Source organism: Amblyomma mixtum, chromosome 10 (assembly GCF_055824585.1).
Source record: "Amblyomma mixtum isolate Tamu chromosome 10, ASM5582458v1, whole genome shotgun sequence".
In the NCBI taxonomy this organism is placed as follows: Eukaryota; Metazoa; Arthropoda; class Arachnida; order Ixodida; family Ixodidae; genus Amblyomma; species Amblyomma mixtum.
In genome coordinates this window covers 150,427,351-150,449,855 of record NC_143021.1, presented here as the reverse complement: position 1 = coordinate 150,449,855, position 22,505 = coordinate 150,427,351, and the positions used below count along the sequence as shown (strand labels likewise).

Genomic DNA, 22,505 nt, shown 5'->3' with positions numbered 1-22,505 from the left:
TGTTAATGTTAAGGGCCATCTGACAGTCTTTACACCACCCAGATACGGCTTCTGCAGCGAGGTTTAGGGCCATGTGGTCATCTGGTGTGTTAATTTCGCGGTAAATTATACAGTCATCAGCAAAGAGTTTAATATTAACATTGACATATGAGGGCAGATCGTTGATAAAGATTAAGAATAAAACTGGAGCTAAGACGCAACCCTGAGGTACTCCTGATGTTACACGTTCTAATGAGGAAGGCTGGTGGTTAATCACAACGTATTGGGAGCGACCAGAGAGGTAGTCCCCAATCCAGTTAACAATGGGGCTGTTACCAAGTGTGCATTCCAATTTTTTGATTAATTTTTTGTGTGAAACGCGGTCGAATGCTTTCGAAAAGTCGAAAAAAATCATATCTACCTGTTTTTGGTTGTCAATGCTCAAAGACAGATCATGTACTAGTTCCAGGAGCTGAGTCACTGTTGATAAGCCACTTCTAAAACCATGCTGGAAGGGGGATATAATGCGTTCTTGTTCAAGGAATGTGGTTATATGCTTAGTAATGATGTGCTCAAGAAGTTTACATATTGTGCAGGTTAATGATATGGGTCTGAAGTTAGAGGGTTCGTTCTTGTTTCCAGATTTGTGAACAGGGATAACCTTGGCGATTTTCCATTCTTTCGGTAGAGTGCAAGTCGATAATGATTTGTTAAATAGTAAGTATAAGTACTTAGCGATCCATTCGGCATATCGTTTGAGGAATATGTTAGGTATGTTGTCAGGACCAGGCGCTTTTTTTGTGTCTAAGTTAAGTAAAAGATTTAACACACCTCTTTCGCTTATACTTGTCGGTGTCAAAGGTGTTCTATATACAGTACTTAAAGGGGGGATAACACCATCATCAACAGTAAAAACGGATTTGAAGTAATTATTCATAGAATTAGCATAATTTATATCTTGTTCTAGGGAATTAGGGTTCTTACGTCCTTTATTAGGCTTTAGAAAATTTCAAAATTTTAAGGGAGAGCTTTTTAGAAAATTGGTCAGTGTTTTCTTTTTCATTTTAGGAGGCCAGCTTATATTGCTTCATTGATGGCCTAAAGCATCGAATGTGAGCCCTGTTTGTAACATTTCTTAATCGGCAATGTGGTTTAAAATATCGATCGTTCAAATATGGATTTGAACGCTTGTTGAGCCGACTTTCCCGCATTGCCTAACTATAAAATGGAGTCGCTGCACCTAATATGATCGCTGAAATTAATTAATTTCTACGTCATCAATTATAACCAACTGCGCCTTTATTTGAATCATAAGAATCACGATACACGCCATTTCGTTACTGTGCTAAGCGGGAAAGCAAACTCGACCAGCTTTCAATTGCGTAGTTTTGACACTCGATATTCCGAGCCATATCGCCGATTGACAAAATTTTAAAACAAACAGGGCTGACCTTTGATCTTGAGAGCCATCAACTATGCATATAACCTTTCCCCCTAAAATGAAAAAAAGAAAGTTTAGTTATTTAAGTGAATTAGGCGTCCAATTATTGATTTATATCAGGTACTGTCACAATCAAAAAGAAGTTTATTGGACCTCTACCTCTCAATTTAGTCGCCTCGTACTGTCACCCTCGGATAGCCCGTTGTGCTGTAAGCGGTGCGGGCAGGGCACTATTATTTTTATTTTTTTTAATGGCCCACACTAAAGCTGGTCACCCTCGGATAGGGCGTGCACACCCCATATGTTGACGAATTTCAGGCGGCTCGATTTCTTGACTGCGCCGCAAAAAACTTTTCTCCCGAACGTTTGCTGTTGCAAACTTTTGATCGCGGTAGTACATATTGTCCACCTGGCTGTACAATCCAACTCAACAGACCGCACAGATGTATCCCACCGAGATTTTAAAAATAAAAATCTGTAATGGTTAAACAATCACCCTTTATATTCCGGAAGCATTAAAGCAAAGCGTTATGAAAAAAATTGTAGTCGATTTGCGTTGTTAGGAAAAATGATGAAGCTTAGGACTGATGCTAGGGCAAGTTGGTATGTCATTTTCAAGAACAGCGCGAGACAGACAAGGCTTAACAATTTTCACGTTCTAAGCAATGAACCTTTAGTTGCAAATCGGAGCCAGACGTTAAGTCCTTCACTATTTGGAGCTCTTCTTCTTGAAAGCGAATCACGTGCGTTAGCAATTCGGTCTTCACTTTGGTTTCGGTGTTCAGATCCGGTGTTCAAGGATGGCGGTTCTACGAATAGCGATAATGAGTTTGTTTTCTTTTTGGTCCTTCTTTCCATTAGATTCACTTATCTCTAGGAGTGCTCATACCACTCGTGGCGCAGTGGCGCTGCGGTTAAGCCATTCGCCAGTGCAGTTCTATGGCATGTGCTGCTATCAGTGGGACTTGGGTTGGGTTCGTAGGTCTCCGCTCTTCCACACTATTTCATACACATACTTGTACGCAAAATACTCACACGTCTAGTTCTTCTGAATTCCACTTTTTTCATAGATCTCACACACATGCAGCTAGAGGGCGCGTCTACCAGTCTGGCAACTTTTCGGCCATTTAATAAGCTTCACTGTAATGTAATACAGCTTGTATTTCACAGCTCTCCATCCAGGGCGCCCCCTCACCTTCCCAGGAAGGCCAGCAGGTCGGTGTACGCCGGCGAGTGGAGCTGCGCCGTCGAGGCCAGAGTGGAGCCGTAGATGACCGCCATCAGGAGGCAGCGACGCAGCTTCTGGCGGTACTTGCTGCAGGTGCGCGGAAGCGAAGAAAGTGGGAAAAGAAAGTGCAGAACAACGGTGAGATGGAGTGAAATTAGCATATCTAATAGCCTATTGAACGCGCTTTTTTTAATAAAAAATATCTGCAAATTTAGACAGTGCGTTCGTTTGTCGGTATAAAATGCTCAGAAAAAAAAAGATCTGGAGAGGTAGCAATTACCCTACAGGTGAGGTGGCGAAATGTATACTAAATCTTATGTGACTCGGCACTCTCCTAAATAGAACAAGAGGCACTATCCAAAATGCTTCCGCGCTCGCGAACATAGCCAGCCTCTTTGATCTGAAACCAACACACGTAACATGCCCATCTGTCCTGAAAAGCACCAACTACTAGTGCCATCTGTCGTCTGCCAGTAGCGAACAGTGCACCCAAGGTTAAAAATCCATGCCGTAATTTTTGATGCTCAGCGTCATGCAGAACGTTGTGGCACAAGCATGGACTAAGAGCGTTTGTCTAGATATTCTGGTTTGATACGTGAGCAGCCCATAACGCTGTACAAATAAAGCAGAACTACATTTCACAGTAGCATAACCAACAGCAATCAAAGCGAAGCCGAGTAGCTGCAAGTTGGAACTGCCCTTAACATGGCATATAGAACCCTTCGTGACCAGGGCTGGTTTCTATTGGTTCTTGCATTCTCCACGAGCAATCTTATGGGCTCTTGGTTCCGTGATATATAATTACACCAAGATCTACATTTGATTAATAACGCTTTAAGTAACGCGCCGTTCTTTCTGTTGTGCCAAAAGTGCGTTTGCTGACATTCAGAATGACAATTTTTTATTAACAGCTTAATCTAGCGAGAAGGAGCGAGGACATCAAAGAAAACACAATGCTGGTTGGCCGCTCATTATGTGTTTTATTTCGTGTCTTCCATCATTGGCGCTAGGTTAATCTGCCGATGGTAATGAACCAACTGGCCCAAACCAAAATCCTAGTTGTATTGTTATTCGATGGTTTAAAAAAGCAATTTTAAGTTAGTACAAGAACTAAGACAGTGCTGTGTTTCGTTCCCTTTTCTGTCCATCCTTGCTTCGTGTGCGCAGCTAACCCCTACAGAACTCAGACCATTAAGAAGACAATGCGTACAATTCGGTATAATGTTGGTTTCTCTCCTTAGAGTTCAATTGTTGTGATTGCCTGTCTGTATGAACGAAACGACATATCTCAATAAAGAATTCATAGTAATTTATTCCGCATGTTTGAAGCAAAAGCCAAAATGAGAATGATTAGTAATTTGTTTAATGGGTGTGGCGGATATCATGGTTGGTGAAATTATATGCTTTGTGCCATTTGTGAGCGTTACCGACGGACAGCTTACTATGCTACGAATCAGTTTCTAAGTTGAGACGACACATAGTAATGAATGAATGACGTTAAGGGCTGAATAATTACCACTCTGTTTAAAACCGAATAAATTTTGTGTTTTGAAAAAAAAAACATTTGCGCTCAGTGCTATGTTTTAAGCCATTTGAACTTGATGAAGCTTAGTGGAAATAGCTAAACTAAGTGCTTTGACTGCCCAGGCGATGTGCGAGGGCATACAGGTGTGTTAAAACATCACTTCTGAGCTAAATTGAAGTAACTGCATAAGCTTGCAAAGAAAGAAAATTTTCTTATGTATCTTTAGGGTCACGTCATGAATGTGCGCAGCCATGACAGCAAAAATACAATGTATGTGCCAAAATTTTTTTTTGTTAAAAGTTTTTGTTTGTTAATCATGCGAACTTTGAAGCAACGACTGTATAGTTTGCTTCAGTATTATTTTCAGAAAGTTCATTAATCATTTACCCTTCTGATTCACTTTTTAATCTCCGTTTGATTTACAATGCGACTCTGTTTCGTTTTCTGCCGATACAGATATGAACCTCACGTCTCCATAAAGAACACACTCATCAGATATGTAGCATTGATAATGATTATTCTATGTTATGAATGGAGGGGATAATGAAGAGAGCCATGCGAAACTCCACCGTTTGTTGTTAATCGCGAAGACAGTATTCATTAGCAATTACGCACTGTCCACAATTGTACATGTAAGTTTTAATTAGTGCTATAGGAGATGCTCGGATTCCATAGCGTCAGGATTTCATAAAAAAAATGTTATGATTGATCACATAAAATGTTTTTGTCAAATTAAATATATTCGTTTATTAATAATATTAGTTAGTTGTTTTGACTATTTTTAGTTTTACAATTTTGGTTCTACGGGGTTTAACAACCCAAAGCGACTCAGCTTATTAGGAACACCGTAGTGAAGGGTTTCAGAAGTTTCGACCACCGTTCTTTAACGTGCACTGACCTCGCACAGTACACAAGCCTCTAGCATTTAGCCTCCATCGAAATGCGACGGCCGCGGCCGGGATGGAACTCGCGATCTATATTTTAAATATGGTTCAGCCGAGCCATTTCGGTTGATTTTTCTTTTATGCACTCGTAGTGCACTTTCACGTAAAAATTAGAGTGAAAAATTATGTAATAATTAAAACAATGCCACCATCACTATCAGCAGAACCCACGCCAAAATAAAAGTCTGCTTTCATTACGGGAGGGAAGCCGAATTTTAATTTAATTCAGTTCATTCTCCTTTCTACACTGGAACGTTCTCGTGGCTAAAAGGACCGACTGGGCCTTGACTGAGTAACGGAGACGTTTACAGAGCAGCGACAGCAGCTCCAGGAATTTATCCTGGAGCGCTCATATTGAACAAATCACTAACAAAGCCTTAAAAAAACTTGGTCTTCTTAAACGCCGACTGCACCAAGCCAACCAGGACACAAAACTACACGCATTCAACATGCTGATCAGGCCTGCGATAGAATACGCGTCGGTGATCTGGAACCCTCATCACGTCTATCTCATCAACATGTTGGAATCTATTCAAAACAAAGCTGCTCGTTTCATCCTTTCCCGTTACTCTCGGTATCAAAGTGTAACAGCACTGAAACTATCGCTCCATCTCTCGCCTCTGGTCATGCGCAGAAAATTCAGCCGTTTATCCTTTTTCCATACTATCTACCACAGCAACACACCATTTTCAAGCTCTCATCTTCTCCCGGCACCGCACACATCGGCTCGTGTAGATCACAAGCAGAAGATTAAACCTATTTTCGCTCGGACAGAACGATACAAATACTCACCATTAGTCTTGTCTATCGAAGAGTGGAATTCGCTTCCTTCTAGCATTGCGACTATCGCTGAAACATCCTCATTTCAAACAGCTCTTTGGTCCTATTTAGAAAATTCTAACGTATGTTGATGTGCGTTCTTTTTTTTGTTTCTTGTTTTTTTTTTCTTGGTTGCTCTAGTGTGTGTGTGTGCTGGCCGTAACGTTCCGCAAAATGTTAGATGCTGTGTTTAGTAACTTTCGAAGCCGGGATTTTTCTTGATTTTTTGCGCGGTTTGCTACATGTGAATTTTTTTCAAATACCTCATATTAGCTTTTTTTTTTGTTCCTCTTATTAACTTGTACCTGCCTTCTTAACTTGTTTACTTCTGTTTTCAGCCGTTTGTATTCCGTGTTTTATATCTGTTGTTTTCTTTGATGAATCCCCCCCTATGTAATGCCCGCATTGGGCCTTTAGGGTATTGAAATAAATAAATAAATAAAATGCTATACAGTACAAGATTAAAGAGGGTACACATACAAAAAGTACATACATATATACAAAGCACACAAAAGAGGACACATACCCAGTTCTAAGACCACAAAATGCGAGGAAGAAGTTAATTACAATTTACTGAAGTATTGGTGTAGTTTTTTGCGCGAAAAGTTTTTCATATGCCATATACGATACGGCTGCGAAAGTTGGAGGGCGTTTCTCTAACCAAGCGCGTCTATTAAGCGAGTAAATACAGCACTTTCTGGAAAGCGTTATGACGGGCTAGGTGGAATTAAGTTCTTAAATTCTTGGAAACCACGAACTTGAAGCATTATCCGCCGCAGTATGGAAGGCGCACCAAAAGGAAGCTATGAAATTTTCTATCTACTGGCATCACACTGCCATGCACACATAAAAAAAATGCTCCTATTCGCCTATATCTACCCGTTCTGATGAAATCAATCCACATCTTCATTAAAGTTCAATAAAAGAAAATAATTGGTGAAAATATTGTAGAAGAGTAAAAAACGTTTAGTTTTGTAAAAGCTGCTGGCCTGTATCAAGAGCAAATTTAGTTTATGCATGGCGAGGCTTTGTGAAAAAAAACTGAAAGAGTGTCCGATCCCGCGCTAGTTCCGTATAAGGGATCATGTTGGCAGCCGGGGAGCGAACGTATCTATAGAGTGCCAAAATGGAACCATTGTGACTAATTCTGCAGAAACGCCTCCCGTGTATTCTCCATGAAAGAGTTGGGAAAATTGGTTTTACATGTCGCAGGTGCTCCATTATTCATCAGTGTATACTTGAGGCCGCCACCGATAAGCATTTGTTTTTCGCACAGTTTTTTTTTGGCGTCTGCAATTGTCATAACCCCTCCCCCCCCCCCCCCCCCCCCTTTAATTCCACAGCCCTTGAGCAACAATGCTCGCCGGTTGTCACATCTGATGCTGGAGGCAGTAGCTGCCAGTAATAAAATTGTTAAGGAATTAATCACGAAACAAAAACTTTCGTAATAAGGCACATGAACTAAATAAAAGATTATTCATCAGCCTTAAGAAAATGGAGTATTCCATGAACAAAAAAAAATACAAGAACGTTGCCTCCCAATACCCTTGAGTCTAGAGGAAATAAATCGTTTCATGCACTCAACAAATACAATTTATGAAGTCTGGCTAAGTGATTATCGCAATATTACGAGATTGTAAGAAAATTAATCGTTTCCTTGATCTAAACAACAAAAAATTTCTATTAGGCACGGCTGTGGATTTCTCTCAATATTCTTCAGCCTTGAGGAAATGAATGGTTCCTCTTAACTGAAAGAAAATGCAAAACGCATCACTACCAATTTCTCCCATGATTCTTGTGCCTTGAGGAAAGAAATTGTTCCCCTGTAGTGAACTAAAAACATCGAAGAAGATGTCATTGAATGCCTCTATTTTTAAGACGCCGCAATTGATCGTTTCAGATCAAGGGCCCCTAAAGAAAGCAAAAAAATAAACAAGATGCATCGCTGCGCATTTCTGCGGATTTCACAAAATATTCTTGAGGCTTAGTACCTTCCAATGGCTCTGTGCTCTTTGCAGAAACCCATTATATAAATTTTTGTTCTTTCCTCTTAACTGCACTGGCATCTTCAGCTTAAGGGCGTTGTGCCACTAATATTAACGGCATTGAAAGTAGATGTCACTGTTCTCAGATAGATCACTTGGATCTCTCATCAACGGCTGATATTCCATCTGAAAGCATGTGCCTCTTAAAGCACATTACTGGCATTTCTGAAAGCATGGCTTGCAATTGGTGAACTTTTTATAAAAGGAAGGTATAGTTCAGAAACAAAGCAGGCATCACGGCTGGGTCGGGATAGTAGTAGTAGAAAACTTTTATTTAGATCTTTTAAGAGATTCGCGGATTCGAAGCCTCCGTCGTCTTTCGTGGCGCCGGCGACTTGAGGCTTCTCTTCAGCAAGGTTGGGCCCCTAGTCCAGGGCTCCACTGAGTCGCGCTGCATCAGTAGCGTGCCGCACTAAGGCCCTTTGGGCCGCGAGCTCGCTGCTGGTGAGCCGGCTCTCCCATTGCTCCGCACTCGGGAATTCGTGTTGGTGGAATGCTTTATTTCGTTCGCACTCCCATGTGATGTGGTATAGTGTGGGTGTGTCGCCGCACCAGGGGCAGTTTGCTCTTTATTGTGTTGGTGACATCTTGTTATAGATGTACAAGTTGGGGAAGGAGTTTGTTTGTAGCCTACGCCAGCCGACTGCTTCCTCCCTCGTGAGGGCTTTGTGTGGTGGTGGGTACTTGAATCTAGTCCCCCTGTATAGTTGTAATGTCTCTGTGTATCCCCCCTCGCATGCTAGTAGCTGAAGCTCCAGAACATCTGACATGCCTGCTCGGTATGTAAGCCCTCGAGCTAGGCTGTCTGCTCTTTCGTTCCCCGCTACGCCTGCGTGGCCTGGGACCCAGATTATGTGTTGTATGGGTGTCTTCTCAGCAGAGGCTGCTGCCCCACTGATTATCCTGAGGGCCATGCCGCTAATTCTGCCCTTCGTATAGTTTTTACACGTGTCTTTCGAGTCTGTTAAGAAGTTTAGGGATCGGCCTTTCCTATAGCCTTCTGCTACCGCCAGCGCGACGGCAATTTCCTCGGCCTCCGTTATGCCCACGACCTCCACTGAGGCGCATGTGGCCATGTCTCCTGTGCTATTAACTACCACCGTAGCGGCTAAGCGCTTCCCTGCATGTACGTACATGGAGGCGTCCGTATAGACTGTGTTCTCTGATCGGCCTAGCCTCCTGTCTATCTGCTCGGCCCTTGCTTTTCGTCTGTCCTCGTGTAGGTTAGGATCCATGTTTTTAGGCAGGGGTCCTACATTAAAGGTCTTTCTAAGGTCGTCCGGTACGTCCGCGTATCTGTCTATGAGTCCGCACGTGTTCCGACCCAACCTTCTCAGGAGCGCCCATCCCGTAGAGGAGCCTCTGAGTCTGATGAGTTGTGCCCCCAATTGAGCCTCGGCAAGCTCATCGAAGGTATTGCTGATTCCGAGTTGGAGTAGCTTCTCGTTTGATGCGTTTCTGGGCAGGTGTAGAGCAATCTTGTATGCCTTCCTGAGAATACAGTCGGCTTGCTCTCGCTCCGCCTTTGTTGTTGCGTGGTAGGGCAAGGAGTACATAACTCTGCTAACGATTAGGCTGTTGACGAGTTTGAGGGTATCTTCTTCTTTCATCCCGTACCTTCTCTGAGAGACTCTACTGATCATTCTGCCAACCTGCTCCGCGGCTCTTCTCAACAGGCTGATGGTATGGCTGCATTTTCGGCTGCTCTGCAGCCACATGCCTAGGATTCGTACCATGTTCTGTTCTTGGATCAGTTGCCCCTCTAGAACTACTTCCAGCGAGGCTTTGGTAGGAGTTCTTCCGATCCTGATGATTTCCGACTTCTCCGTCGAACATCTGAGGCCTCTCTCCCAGACGTAGGTCTCTACGCAGGTCGCAGCTTCTTGTAGTCTGTCTTGCTTCTCCCCTAACGATCCTTGGGTGACCCACACCGTGATGTCGTCGGCATATATCGCGTGTTGGATGCCCGGGATTTCCTTGAGTCGTCTTGCTAGCCCGATCATCGCCATATTGAACAGGACGGGCGATATCACGGAGCCTTGGGGTGTTCCTTTGCAAGGCGTGGTGAAGACGTCGCTTCTCAGCTCGCCTAGTCCCACGGTCGCTGTTCTGTCGCTCAGGAAGGCCCTGATGTAGTCGTGGGTTCTTCCCCCGCAGTTGGTGTTGTTGATGCCTTCCATGATGGCGGCGTGGCTCACGTTGTCGAAGGCTCCCTTTATGTCGAGGGCCATGACAACGTTTTCGCCACTTCTCGGCATTTTCTCGAGTACTTCCTCCTTGAGTTGGAGTAGTACGTCCTGCGTAGACAGGTGGGCTCTGAACCCGTACATGCTGTCTGGGTACAGTTGGTTCTTCTCTAGGTGCGACTGGATCCTTTTTGTGATTACTTTCTCGTACATCTTGCCCAGGCACGACGTGAGGGAGATCGGCCTGAGGTTCTCGACCTGGAGTTTCTTGCCTGGCTTCGGGATCATTACCACTACCGCGTGTTTCCACTCGGCCGGCACTGTTCCTTCTTGCCAGAGCTTGTTGAAGTAGGCTGTGAGCTGATCTATGGCTCCATCGCTGAGGTTTCTTATGAGCGAGTTCTTGATTCTGTCCGCCCCCGCTGCTGTGTTTTTTGTTGCCGACCTGATCGCCTCGACGACTTCCTCTCTCGTTATGGGCCGATCCATGGTTGGATTCTCTTCGCCCTGGTACTCTTCTTGGTAGCTTTCGACCTGGTCTCTGCCGTAGCATTTGACCCGGACTTCCTCGAGTAGCTGTTCGTCCGTGCCCGTGTACTGGTGCACCAGCCTCTGAATCGATTTGCCGCTTTCTGATTTGTTCTTGCTCGGGTCCATGAGGGACCTGAGGATCTGCCACGTCCTGGCCGTGCTGAGGGTGCCGTTCAGCGCGTTGCTGAATTGCTGCCATCCTTGCCTAGCCAGCTGCATTGCATACTCCTCCGCTTGTTTAGTTATTTCGGCTATTTTAATCTTTAGCTTCCTATTGAACTTCTGTCTTTTCCAATGCTTGGTGAGCCCGCGTCTCGCCTCCCATAGCTTGAGGAGCCGCTTGTCCACCTCCGGAGTTTGTTCGGTTCTATCCACCTCTTTAGTATAGAGTTCTTGGATCTGTCTGAGTTGCTGGCTCCACTCCTCCGCAGATACAATGTCGCCCTTGATCTGCTTGCAGTGTGCTCTGAAGGCGTCCCAGTCCGTTAGGCGGACCTTGCCTATTTTCCGCTTGATATTGTTTGCGGTTGTGCTGATTCTTATTATGTGGTGGTCGCTTCCAAGGTTCTCGAGCAGGTTCTCCCATTCTGCTTGTCTGGCGCTCCTTACGAAGGTTAAGTCAGGGCACGTGTCTGGACTGACGCTGTTCCCCTGTCTAGTTGGGTGATGTTCGTCGGTTAGCAATTCGCACTCTGCCTGGTCTGCTGCAGCGCAAATGCCACGTCCATTCTTGTCGTCTTTATTGTAGCCCCACCTCGGGCTCTTGGCGTTGAAATCACCTGCTATTACTAGGGTGTTGTTCCCCGCTAACTTTTTCGCCTCCGTAAAGAGCCTAATAAAGTCCCCATCTTTCTGTCTGGGCGGGCTGTATAGGTTTATAATATAAGTGCTTTTAGATCGTGCTTTCTTTTTGGGGATTATCTCCGTGATCACGTGTTCGATCCGGGTGTCCTCTATTTCGTTATGTGCTATGGCTACTACTTGTTTGCTAATGAGAGTTGCCGTACGGCCATTTTCCTGACACGTGTAGCCCCTAAGCGTAGGGGTGCAGTTTGTTTCCTGTAGCATAATTACGTCTGGTGGGGTTCCTCTGGCATAGATGAATTGCTGCAGGAGGCCTTGTTTTTGCCTGTACCCCCTGCAGTTCCACTGCCACAGCTCTAATTGTTGGAGGCGTTCTGCCATGATGGGTTACCATTATTTGCGTTGGGGGTTTCTGTGCCGAACCTGCGTTCGTTAAGTAGTCTGTCTCTAGCATCATTGGTTATTCTCTGTGTGTTTTGGCTCTTGATGTGCGTCCTGACATTCTGTTCTAACAGGGCAAACTTTTGTTGTCCCTGCTGCATTTCGCTTTTTAACTGCTGCATCTGCTCTTGCATCTGCCTCTGCATGTTCATCATGAAGGTTTTAAGCTCATCGTTGGAGGTCCCTCCCTCGTGGTGTTGTTGCCCCGTCTCCATCGCCCTAGGCGGTGGGGTCTGAGTCCTAGGCGGTGCATAGCCTGTCCTCGATTCACGTAGTTCTCTGATTACCTCGCTTAGCTGCTTCCTAAGCTGCTCAAGTTCACGTTTAAGTGTCTTATTTTCCTCCGCTAGCTGTTTCTCGCGTGCGGTTTGTGTGTTGTTTGTGTTCGAGTGCGGAGCAAAGAGTGATTTGGGAGGGCCGTCTCCCCAGCTCACCTTAACGCCGCCGCTCATCTTCTTTTGCTGTTGCTGCCCTTGCGTCTGCTTCTGCTGTTGCTTGCCGTTGCCGCCCAAGGGTGGGAAGGACTCGTCCCTTTCGGATCCCCGGCTCTGGCTCCGGTTCCGGCTGCCCCCGCGGCTGCTCCGGCCCGACTCCTGACTCTCGTCACGGAACCATCTTGGTTTTCTTCCCCGGCTGCGGCCCCGGCTACGGCGTTGTTGCTGCAGGGGGCCCCACCGCAGCTCGCTCGTCGACTTGAGTCGCTGTTTGCAGTCTCTCGTGCCCGCCACGTGGTCGCCGCCACACAGCAGGCATTTGGGTGTGCATTGGTGGTCTGCCGCCGGGTTCTGGAGTCCGCACTGTCTGCAGGCCCTAGTCTCCGGATTCGGGCAGACGTCCATTCGGTGCCCCTGTTGGCCGCAGGTGTAGCATACCTGCCTCGTGGGCCGGTACGGGTAGCACCAAAATTCTCCGCTGTGTTAGAGAACTTGCTTCGGGAGGGTGGGGCCGTCGAAGGTGATGATGGCCGTGCTGGATCTCCCGAGCATTCTGGCTGTTAGGATCTTCACGCCTTGCGTGCGAACTCTGAGGCTTGCCTTGAGTTCCTCGGGCGAAGTCTCCGGATCCACTCCGTGGATCACCCCACGTAGCGTGCCTTCCGGCGCCGCCACGTGTGCGTTTACGGCGTAGTTCTTGCCTCCGAAGCTCAGCTGCTTGATGCGCATAATCTTCTTGGCCGCTTCTTCGTTGCTGGTGCTCACAATTATGATGTTTGATCCATTGCGCAGCCGGATGATCAGGTCTTCTTCCTTACATCCCCGCTCGGTAGCCGCGACTACCGCCCGCGCCACGTGGTGTTGGTGCAAGTCTCTGACTGCGAGTCCTCTCGGCCGGAGGACGATTTTAAAGTCGTCTCTGGGGAGCGGAGGCAGGCGTCGCCTCGGCGCTCCCTCCCTCTCTTTCTTCTCCGCCGCAGCTGGCGCGCCAGCTGCGTTCTTCGTCGCCCCTGAAGAAGGCGCGCAATCTAGGCCGTTTCCCGCCAAAACTTGCTGCTTGCCGCCGCCATCTTGGCGTTTCCTTTGTTTCTTCGACATGGCGACTATCCAGTCGTCTTCTTTTTCTCTGTCGATTCCGCTTACTTGTGAGCGTTGGATCGGTGAGGTGCTGCTTCCCGGGGCTTGGATCCCTGCTGCAGCGAGGCCGTCTCGGTCTTGCTGCATGTGGGCCACTTCGATGGTGTCGTGGAAGTCTTCTTCCATGTTTTCCTGGGATTCAGCCGAAAATCTTGTCGGTCCTAAGGTCACGGGTTGGTCGTAGCTCGGATTTCTCGTTCGGGACATCGCTCCGATGCGTCTTCACCGCGGGCCGAAGCCGGGAAGGCCGCGGAGCCCCGTACTTAACGCCTTGCCGACCACGTGGGAACTTCAAATGCCGATAAAATCCGAAAAAATAGACCCACCGGCTTGAAATTGGTATCCTCGTGGTCCTCTTCACTTCCGACGTCGATTCCGACCAAAATTTCGGTAGTCCGATGGGATTAACCGGGTCAAAGGACCCCAAAATCACGGAGCGCATGTGAGGCACGTCCGCACTCTTCGGCGAACGCAGCGTTCCCCCCTGGGTCGGGATAAATTTTGGCTTAGCTGGTATTCTTTTAAGACATAGAACTGCAGCATATGTGCTTTATGCTTCTGTGGAGGAATGCACAAGTAGGTGGGTTACCATCTCATATGGGAAGGCGTCGTTCAAGACATCGAGGCATTGCTGGTGCAACCGCGACGTTGCCTGAAAGCGTTAGTGCAACAAGTGGCAGTAGCTCCTCGCGGCAAATAGCCTCTACCGCAGATGTATTTCGGTGACTGTTTCGTAATCAGTAACTACTTGGAATGCAATACCATGAACTACTTGGGAACTTCAAGCATTTGAAGAGAGGTAGAATATCTTCTGTGTTGGTTACGGCTGTTCTCAAGTTTTCTACAGTCTGGTCGCTCTAAGCCTGTTTCAGCTTCTGCCATTAGCTTGCGATCGTGCGTCATTTAAATTATTCGGTATCTGAAGTCATTGTGATTCGCCAGTTCCTTTTGCGTTCTTACAACGTTAATTACGCGCAAGAATATTTTGCCTATACCTTTCTTCAACACCGCTTCGAGGATCGTGTGAAGCATGCTTTTTGACAGCTAAATATGTTGAATAAGTAAAGTTTAAGCCGATGCTGCATTACTACCAGTTGTGTGCACATAGATGGACTGAGAAATTTGGTAGAAGACAGCATCCCGACTGAGCTGGTGTTCAGCTTGATGGTTGGTGGGACAAGACAGTTTCAGCAAGGTTGTCACCCCATTTTTTGAGAGCTTTTACTTGAGGCACCATTTTTACATGCCCTTGTGTGCGGTATGCATTTCTAAACACATAGCATCCGGAACGTTTAAGGCGAAAGCCTTTAATGCCTCATACTGCCGTTAGCAGCCGTGTCGCCAGCCGTTTCGACAGCCGTGTCGGCAGATGTGTCCGCGTTTTGACGGGTGTCCACCGAAATATGCGAGACGGTTACTGCGTAATTTCCTTTCCTCAAATACAATTTTCAGTTTCATTACGGCCCCTCTTTCTCTTTCTTCTTTCACTCCCACTTCCTCCCTTCCTGTACGGTGCGGTTCGGGTGTTCACCGAGATGACAGAGAATTACTGCCCATTTCCTTTCCTCAAAAAAAGCGTTGCGTGCAAAGGGCAAGACATCGCGCCGAACGGGTGGTGGCGTTCCTCTCTTCCTGTACGGTGCGGTTCGGGTGTCCACCGCGTTGAGAGAGAATTACTCAGCCATTTCCTTTCCTCAAAAATCGTTGGGTTCAAAGGGCAAGGCATCGCTCCGAACGGGTGGTAGTGGTGGCGAAAACATTTATTGAAAGGGACAGATATTAGTTTGGGCTTAAAAAAAAAGAAATAAGTAAAAAGTGCCCTGCCCGCATATTAAAAGGGACAGATATTAGTGTGGGCTTTAAAAAAAATAAATAAGAAAAAAGTGCCCTGCCCGCACCGTCATACGACACAACGGGCTATTAAAAGGGACAGGAGGATGTTTGGATCAGCCCTTAAGGGACTGATCCTTAAAAACACTAGGTGGATGTCCCTAGTATGGGACCCCAGTGGCGGTGGCCGCCGCTCGGGCGCGCCCGACTAAGGCTTTTTGGGCCTGTAAGTCGTGGAAGCCGAGCAGGGTCGCCTCCCAGTCCTCCCGGGTTGGGTTGGGGATGAGGGAATAGCCGGGTTGGAGGGGCAGGCCCACACCATGTGATAGGTGTCAGAAGACACCGCACTACAGTGCGGGCAGCTGCCAATAAAGGAAGGGTCAAAATGTTTTAGTGCTGCCGGCCACAGAAATGTATTGGTGAGAAGGCGGAGAAGGAGCCGCTCATCCGCCTTCTTCAGGTCTTTACATAGGCGAGGGTAAAGGCGAAGACTGTCTTGATATTAGGTTGTAATATCTTTGAAGGTATAGATCGGATTAGGATCGGGTTCCTGATCGGGTGGGGAGGAGAAAACAGCCCGGTGAAAGAGCGCGCGGGCGGCTGCGTCTGCTGCCTCTTTTCCTGCCAACCCCTGATGAGCAGGGGCCCATATAAGGTAACGGTGTGCGGGGTGCGTATCCCGTATGCAATTTTGATAGATTAGAAATGCTAGGAAGTACGTTTTATCGATAATTAGTCCTGTGCTTGCGCATATCTTTAATTTATTTTTAGAGTCTGGAACCTTTCCTGAGCAAATGAAAACAGCCAGAGTATCTGTTACTTTTAAAGGTGGCGAACGCAACTTATCCACTAACTACCCCACAATATCTGTGCTGCCTATCTTCTCCAAGGGAATTGAAAAAATCATTTTCACTCGGATAACACAATTTTTCGACAAAGAAAATGTTATCACAGCTGCACAATACGGATTTAGGAAAGGCAGATCAACACAATCAGCTCTGTTAGCACTCAAAGAAAATATCTTGCGGAATATTGAAAGTAATTTGTGAACTGCTGCCATTTTTGTAGATTTCAGCAAGGCATTTGACTGCTTACATCATAAAGTGCTCCTTAGTAAGCTGCAGTCTTATGGCGTTCGTGGTAATTGTTTGGCCCTGCTGGAGTCCTACCTCAGCCACAGGACTCAGTGTGTATATGTAAACGGTTATATGTCCTCCCTCCTATCAATTACTCACGGCGTTCCACAAGGTAGCATATTAGGACCATTATTATTCAATACTTATATAAATGATCTTGTAAACATAGATGCCACGGTTCAATTTATAATATATGCTGACGACAGTACCATACATATTCCCGAGTACGATGTGGACCGACTAATAACAAAATGCAATGAAGTCCTCCAGAAGTTATCCATATGGTCTCAACTCAACGTAATTAAAATAAATACAATGAAAACAAACGCAATTATATTCCATGCCCGTAATAAGCCTGTTGAAATACATCAGTCTATTCATTTTCAGTGCCATAACATAGAAATTGTGGCCGTTCATAAAATCCTCGGTGTACATTTTTCTCAGAACTTAAGCTGGGTTGCACACACTCACTATCTTAGGAAAAAACTACCCTCAGTTGCAGGCATGATATCGCGTTGTTCGGAGACTGCTTCCAGTAAAAGCTAAACTTCAAGTACATAATGCTTTATTCAATTCCTATTTACACTACTGTTCGTTGGTATGGGCCACGACAACAAAGACGAACTTAGACAAACTCCATATGTTACAAAAGAAGGTTATCCGCTACATTGGAAATATCGAACTGACAGCCAGTACTAAAGATGTGTTTGTTTCCTGTAACATCATATGGGTTGACAACTTATACAAATATCGATTACTCCAAACACTCTTTTTTTCCTCTACTGAAGTCAAGAACTTACTCTCATCTCTGGCATTTTTAACACTACGTAGCACGGATATACACACAAGAAGTAAAGATGTCTGGGAAATCCCCACTTCCGCACATATTATAAACATCAATCATTAGCACATAACCTGCCATAAATGCTTAATATGTACCAAAACACAGCTCGTCTGAACCCCAAGAAATTGCGCACATACTTCATAACATTGTGAACCACATTCGATGTTATACTTAGTTTTTTTCTACTGTGCTTCCTTTGTTTACAATTTCGTACTGTTATTTATGTCAACTTGTACTATTTTTAACTATTTTTAGCTTAATTTTTGAATATGATGCATCACATACTGTATTATGTTGCCGCAACTAGTTTTTTTTTGCGTATGGTGTACATTGCTATATATTCACATAATTTTTTTTCTCAACTTCACTGTTCGGCCATGTAACGGTCTCCAGGGCCCCGTCAAGCTGCTCACCCAGCTTTTAGCCCAGGAGACCATTCCAGGTCTTTCTGGGAAAAATAAACAATGATTGATTGAATCATTGATAGTATACACCTGTTTTGTTGCCATAATGTCGGGCTAGCGCTTCCGCTCGTGCCAGGCGCCGACCATTATGGTATTCATGTGACATGTTTGCTGGAAGAGGCCGCACATGGAGGGCACGTCTCCACAGTTCTGGGATGTGAAACCTGTCTTCCATTGGAGGGGTGTGTTGGATATGGAGTCGAGCAAGAAGGCGGCGACCCGATTCCGTTAGCGACAAGCGCGTGTACTGGTTTGTAAGGTGCGCCTCCCGGAGCTCCTGGAAAGTATTCACCACCCCATGGGCCATAAGCCGGCTGTTTGAAGTAGTGACAGGGAGGTCAAGGGAACGCTTAATAATTTTGCGAAGGATGACCTCAAACGCATCCTCCTCTTGTTTCCGTAGGTGGAGATAAGGAGACGAATAGAGAATTCGACTGGTTACGAAGGCGTTTGCCAGCCGCAAGGCATCCTTACTTCGTAACCCCCCGCGTTTGCTGGAAACCCGGCGGACCATGCGGCCCACCTGGTCTCCCACCTTACACAGTTTGGCCAGTGTAGTGTCTGGCCGCCTGTGTTTGTGGATGTAGAGTCCGAGTACTCGTATCTCATCACTTTCGCTTATGGGACCGCTCTCAAGAGAAAGAGATAGTTTAGTTGTGCACTTTTGTGAGTGGCGGAGGTGCACAAATTCAGATTTTTGAGGGGAACATTGAAGACCGCAGTGGAGGGCGTAGCGGTCCAGTATCGTCGCCGCTGTTTGCAGGCTGGTTTCAATGTCCCCTGTGCTAACCTGCGTGGCCCACAGGGTGATGTCATCTGCGTACAGGGCGTGCTGCACGCCGGCAACACCACTCAGCTGGGCTGCCAGGTGCATCATGGCCAGATTGAAGAGCAGCGGGGTAAGTACCGCGCCTTGGGGGGTTCCTCGCGTGCCGAGTAGATAAGGACCATGCTTTCTATCTTGGATTCGGATGTAGGATTGACGATTCATTAAAAATTGGCTTATGTACCAGAATTTGTTGCGGCCACAGTCGGTCTGGCTTAAATTAGTGAGTATGATCTGGTGTGTTACATTGTCAAATGCCCCTTTAGATCCAAGGCGAGTACTACCCGGTCATTATGGGGGCATTCGACGGGGTGTAGGCCTTCCCGGTAAAGTTTCAGGAGGACATCCTGTGAGGATCTGTGTGGGCGGAATCCGAACATGGTGCTCGCAAAGACACGTTTGTTTTCAAGATATGCAGATAACCGATCCCGCACCATTGTCTCCATTAGTTTGCCCACACAGAAGGTGAGAGAGATGGGGCGGAGGTTACCTGCGTCAGTAGGTTTTCCTGCTTTAGGAATAAAAGTAACCAGAGCCTTTTTCCAGTCGACTGGCAAGGGGCTGTCCCCGCGCCAAATTGCATTGATGTAGTCTAGCAGGGACTGGTATGCCAAGTCGGGCAGGTTCGTGAAAAGCTTGACGGTGACCTTATCCCTTCCTGGCGCAGTGCCCCGTTTAACGGGTGGTGGCGTTCCGTGGACTGCCAGGCAGCGCTACAACACGCTGTCGCGTTCCCCTTCTAAAGGCAAAGCTTAAGCGTCATTAATTAGCAGTTATTTAGTATTAGGCCATTACTCAGTAATTAGCCACTAATTAGTGATTTGTCAATAACTCGTCATCAAATATTTGTGACCTCATCCAGTGGTGTCGTCACCAGTGTCACATAGGCAAAGTGGTGCGGAAAACGCTTTCCCCTCTGCGCACTATAGACAGTCAAATTGCCCCCTGAATTTTTTTAGTAACCAGTTCACTGTTACACAAAATTTTCGCTCTGCATTTGATGCTTACACGGCAAGAACGCCTCTGGAAGTCAGTTAAAAGCCAGTGGCGTTTACTTATGAGTTTCCAAAACGAATTTATCCACATGAATGTATCCACAATGTATTTATGAATTTATCCAGAATTGAAACTATGCAGCGGTACAGCGTAATGGCTGCGTATATATATAGGGAACCGTCATGCCTTCCGCAGAGGAGATGCCGAAGTATAAGAGTAACCTCTGCTTGCTTTCAGCATCACATTTTTCATTGGCAAAAACAGCCGCCCACCTCTATGCATCAACTAAGGCCACTTCGCAATTCACTTCTATGTTTTTGATGCACTGCAAGCTTGTGAGGGCACTCATAACAATAGCATTGCGTCGAGCCTGAACTTCGTATGCCTTCAGATGTGTTTATCACATGCGTTCGAACTCACGTTCATGTGGACACGTGTGCGCATTTATTCACATGGACTGGAGGCAGTCACATGCCATTATCAGCGCAACAACTCCTGATTTAAACATCGCGCTCGTCGAAAGCATGCTTCGCTGACTCGAGAGCTTCAAAAACTTGTGAAACTATCCGAAGACAAGCTTAAGACTGCATTTCTATAAAGTTTGCATTTCTGAACAGCAACAAATGAACAAACGACGACTGGGAACCACATACTGAAACGCCGCAGCGTCTCAGTGGTTACGGGGCTCGTCTACCGAACCGGAGTACCGGGGTTCGAACCCGACCGCGGCGGCCGCGTCTCGATGGAAGCGGACCGCTAAAGGCGTCCGTGTGCTGTGGGATGTCAGTGCACGTTAAAGATCTCCAGTTGGTCGAAATTCTTCCGGAGACCTCCACTGCTGCACCTCCTTCTCTCTCTCTTCTTTCACTCCAGCCTTCCTCTCTTTTCTTACGGCGCGGTTCAGGTGTCCAGCGATATATGGGAAAAACTTACTGCTCCATTTCCTTTCCTCAAAAACCAATTATTATTGTTAACCACATACTGCTTAGCATGTATGTGACAACATTTGTATGCTAAGCCACTTGTATGGTAACCGCGGCGGCCGCGTTTCGACGGAGGCGGAACTCAAAAGGCACCCGTGTGCTGTGCAAGGTCAGTTCACGTTAAAGATCCCCAGGTGGTCATATTGTTCCGGAGACCTCCACTACGCCACCAATAAATATTACTATTAACCACATACTGCTCAGCATGCATCTGACATCACTTGTCTGGTAAGCTAATGTATCACGGGCGCACAGTGTGAGTAGATTTTGCCGCCATATTCACAGGCTGAGCTTCATGGCCGTGTTATGACGAGTTTGTTTCTGGGGCTGCCGATCTCGTAATCTCGTGGCAGGCATCATCAGCTCCTGCCACCGTATGAAACTGGCCTTGCGTGCTTTGCTTTCAGCGCATACAACCCTTACCACTTGTCACAGAGTGATCGTAGTCCAGCGAGCCAAAACTCTGCGAAGGCAAATCCGCGTATCCACGATTTGAAACGCTTTGAAAGTATTCTCTTCAGCCCCCAAAACAGACATCTCCGGTCCGAACGAAGCGCACCTGAAGATTTGAATACCTCGCCTGGACATGCAGTGGCCTTGCTTCCCTGCGCTTCGCATATTTAGGCTGCATGTTCCGTTCATTTCGAATGGTTCGCTCTGTTCACATATCAACGTTTCATTCATTTCAGAAATTAACCCAAACTTATGGCAAAAGCGTCTATCAATCACGCTCCAGTAAATATAGAGTCCTCTCTTCCATCTTCTCCCCAGTACGTTCTTTATTCTCGGTTTGCATGTCATGTACTTGTTGTTTAATTCACATTGCTTTTTTTATTTTAAGCTCTCCATGTGATTTGCCCACCATCGCTGTCCACATGCTAATTTCGAAGCCTATACTATCAGCGCCTCCATTTCCGCACTCAAAGGATGTGCATGTTACCCTCGGGCACCAGGGAGCACTGGCGCATGCGCTGTCGGAAGGCTCTGCGCTGGCCCTCTCCCAGCGTGGTGTCCTCGGCCGTCACGTAGAGCGAGCTGGCCGCCTCGTCAGCGCCACGGCGTCGCACGGGCGAAGGAGCGGGTGACGGGGCGGCGCCAGCGACCGAAATGGCGCCGCCGGATGGCGCCGCCGGATGCCTGCAACGCGGTCATTCGTGAGGGCGAGTCCGCGCAGGCATAGCGATTAGCCCGGTTAAGAATTTATTCCAGGAAAACTCATGCATAATTGTGGAAGCGTATTTTATGTTGCAGTATAGTCGGTGCAGGGCACTCCTGGACAAGTCAGCCATCCGTCGGTTTCTACTCTTTTTCAGCGCGGAAAGCTGGGCTGAACATAGTGGGAACGCAACGAACGTGGTGACCCTGAGTTCCGCAGTGATGAAATAATTGAACGACGTATTAAACGCCACTTGTGTTACCGCTGTTTCGCGTGCACTGGCGGTAACTACATTGCAAGCCATCCATGCTGAACTGAGAGACCAGACGGCACTTTCCAGACAGCGCTACACACCAAAGTCAGATTCATAGCAGCTTTGAGCACTGTCGCCTGCTTTAACAAGTAGCCGAAGCAACTAAGATATTTCGCATAGTATGATTTCAGCGTATTTTGTATTGCAGGATAGTCGGTGCAGGGCACTCCTAGGCAAGTCAGCTATCCGTCGATTTCAATTTTTTTCTCAGCGCAGAAACAGATATAACTTCTTTCGCCGCCAATATGGTTGCGTGACGCACCCGCCTGATGTAAAAGGAGGACGCCATGTTACTTCCGTTAGGTTAGCTTGATTGACATAAGGCATTACAACAACGGAAATCCTGAAAGACCTACGTTTTATGAAATACTACTGCTGGCATTGCTTCACACCTGTTTTGTGACAAGTGCTTCTAAAATACGGTCACAGATACGGCTATGCGA

General features: G+C 46.6%; 1 protein-coding gene and 1 pseudogene across 1 annotated transcript in view; both read right to left on the bottom strand.

The window, feature by feature from the left end:
• The window catches only part of LOC149327355 (solute carrier family 13 member 2-like), a 102,231-nt gene that overhangs the window by 52,972 nt on the left and 26,754 nt on the right, over positions 1 to 22,505 (bottom strand). The window contains exons 7-8 of the mRNA XM_089564853.1: positions 21,527 to 21,730; positions 2,616 to 2,735 (exon numbers count right to left, since the gene is read on the bottom strand). Coding sequence (XP_089420979.1) covers positions 2,616 to 2,735; positions 21,527 to 21,730 — 324 coding nt within the window. The remainder of the gene's footprint in view (positions 1 to 2,615; positions 2,736 to 21,526; positions 21,731 to 22,505) is intronic.
• Positions 10,809 to 13,985, bottom strand: LOC149327357 (uncharacterized; annotated as a pseudogene).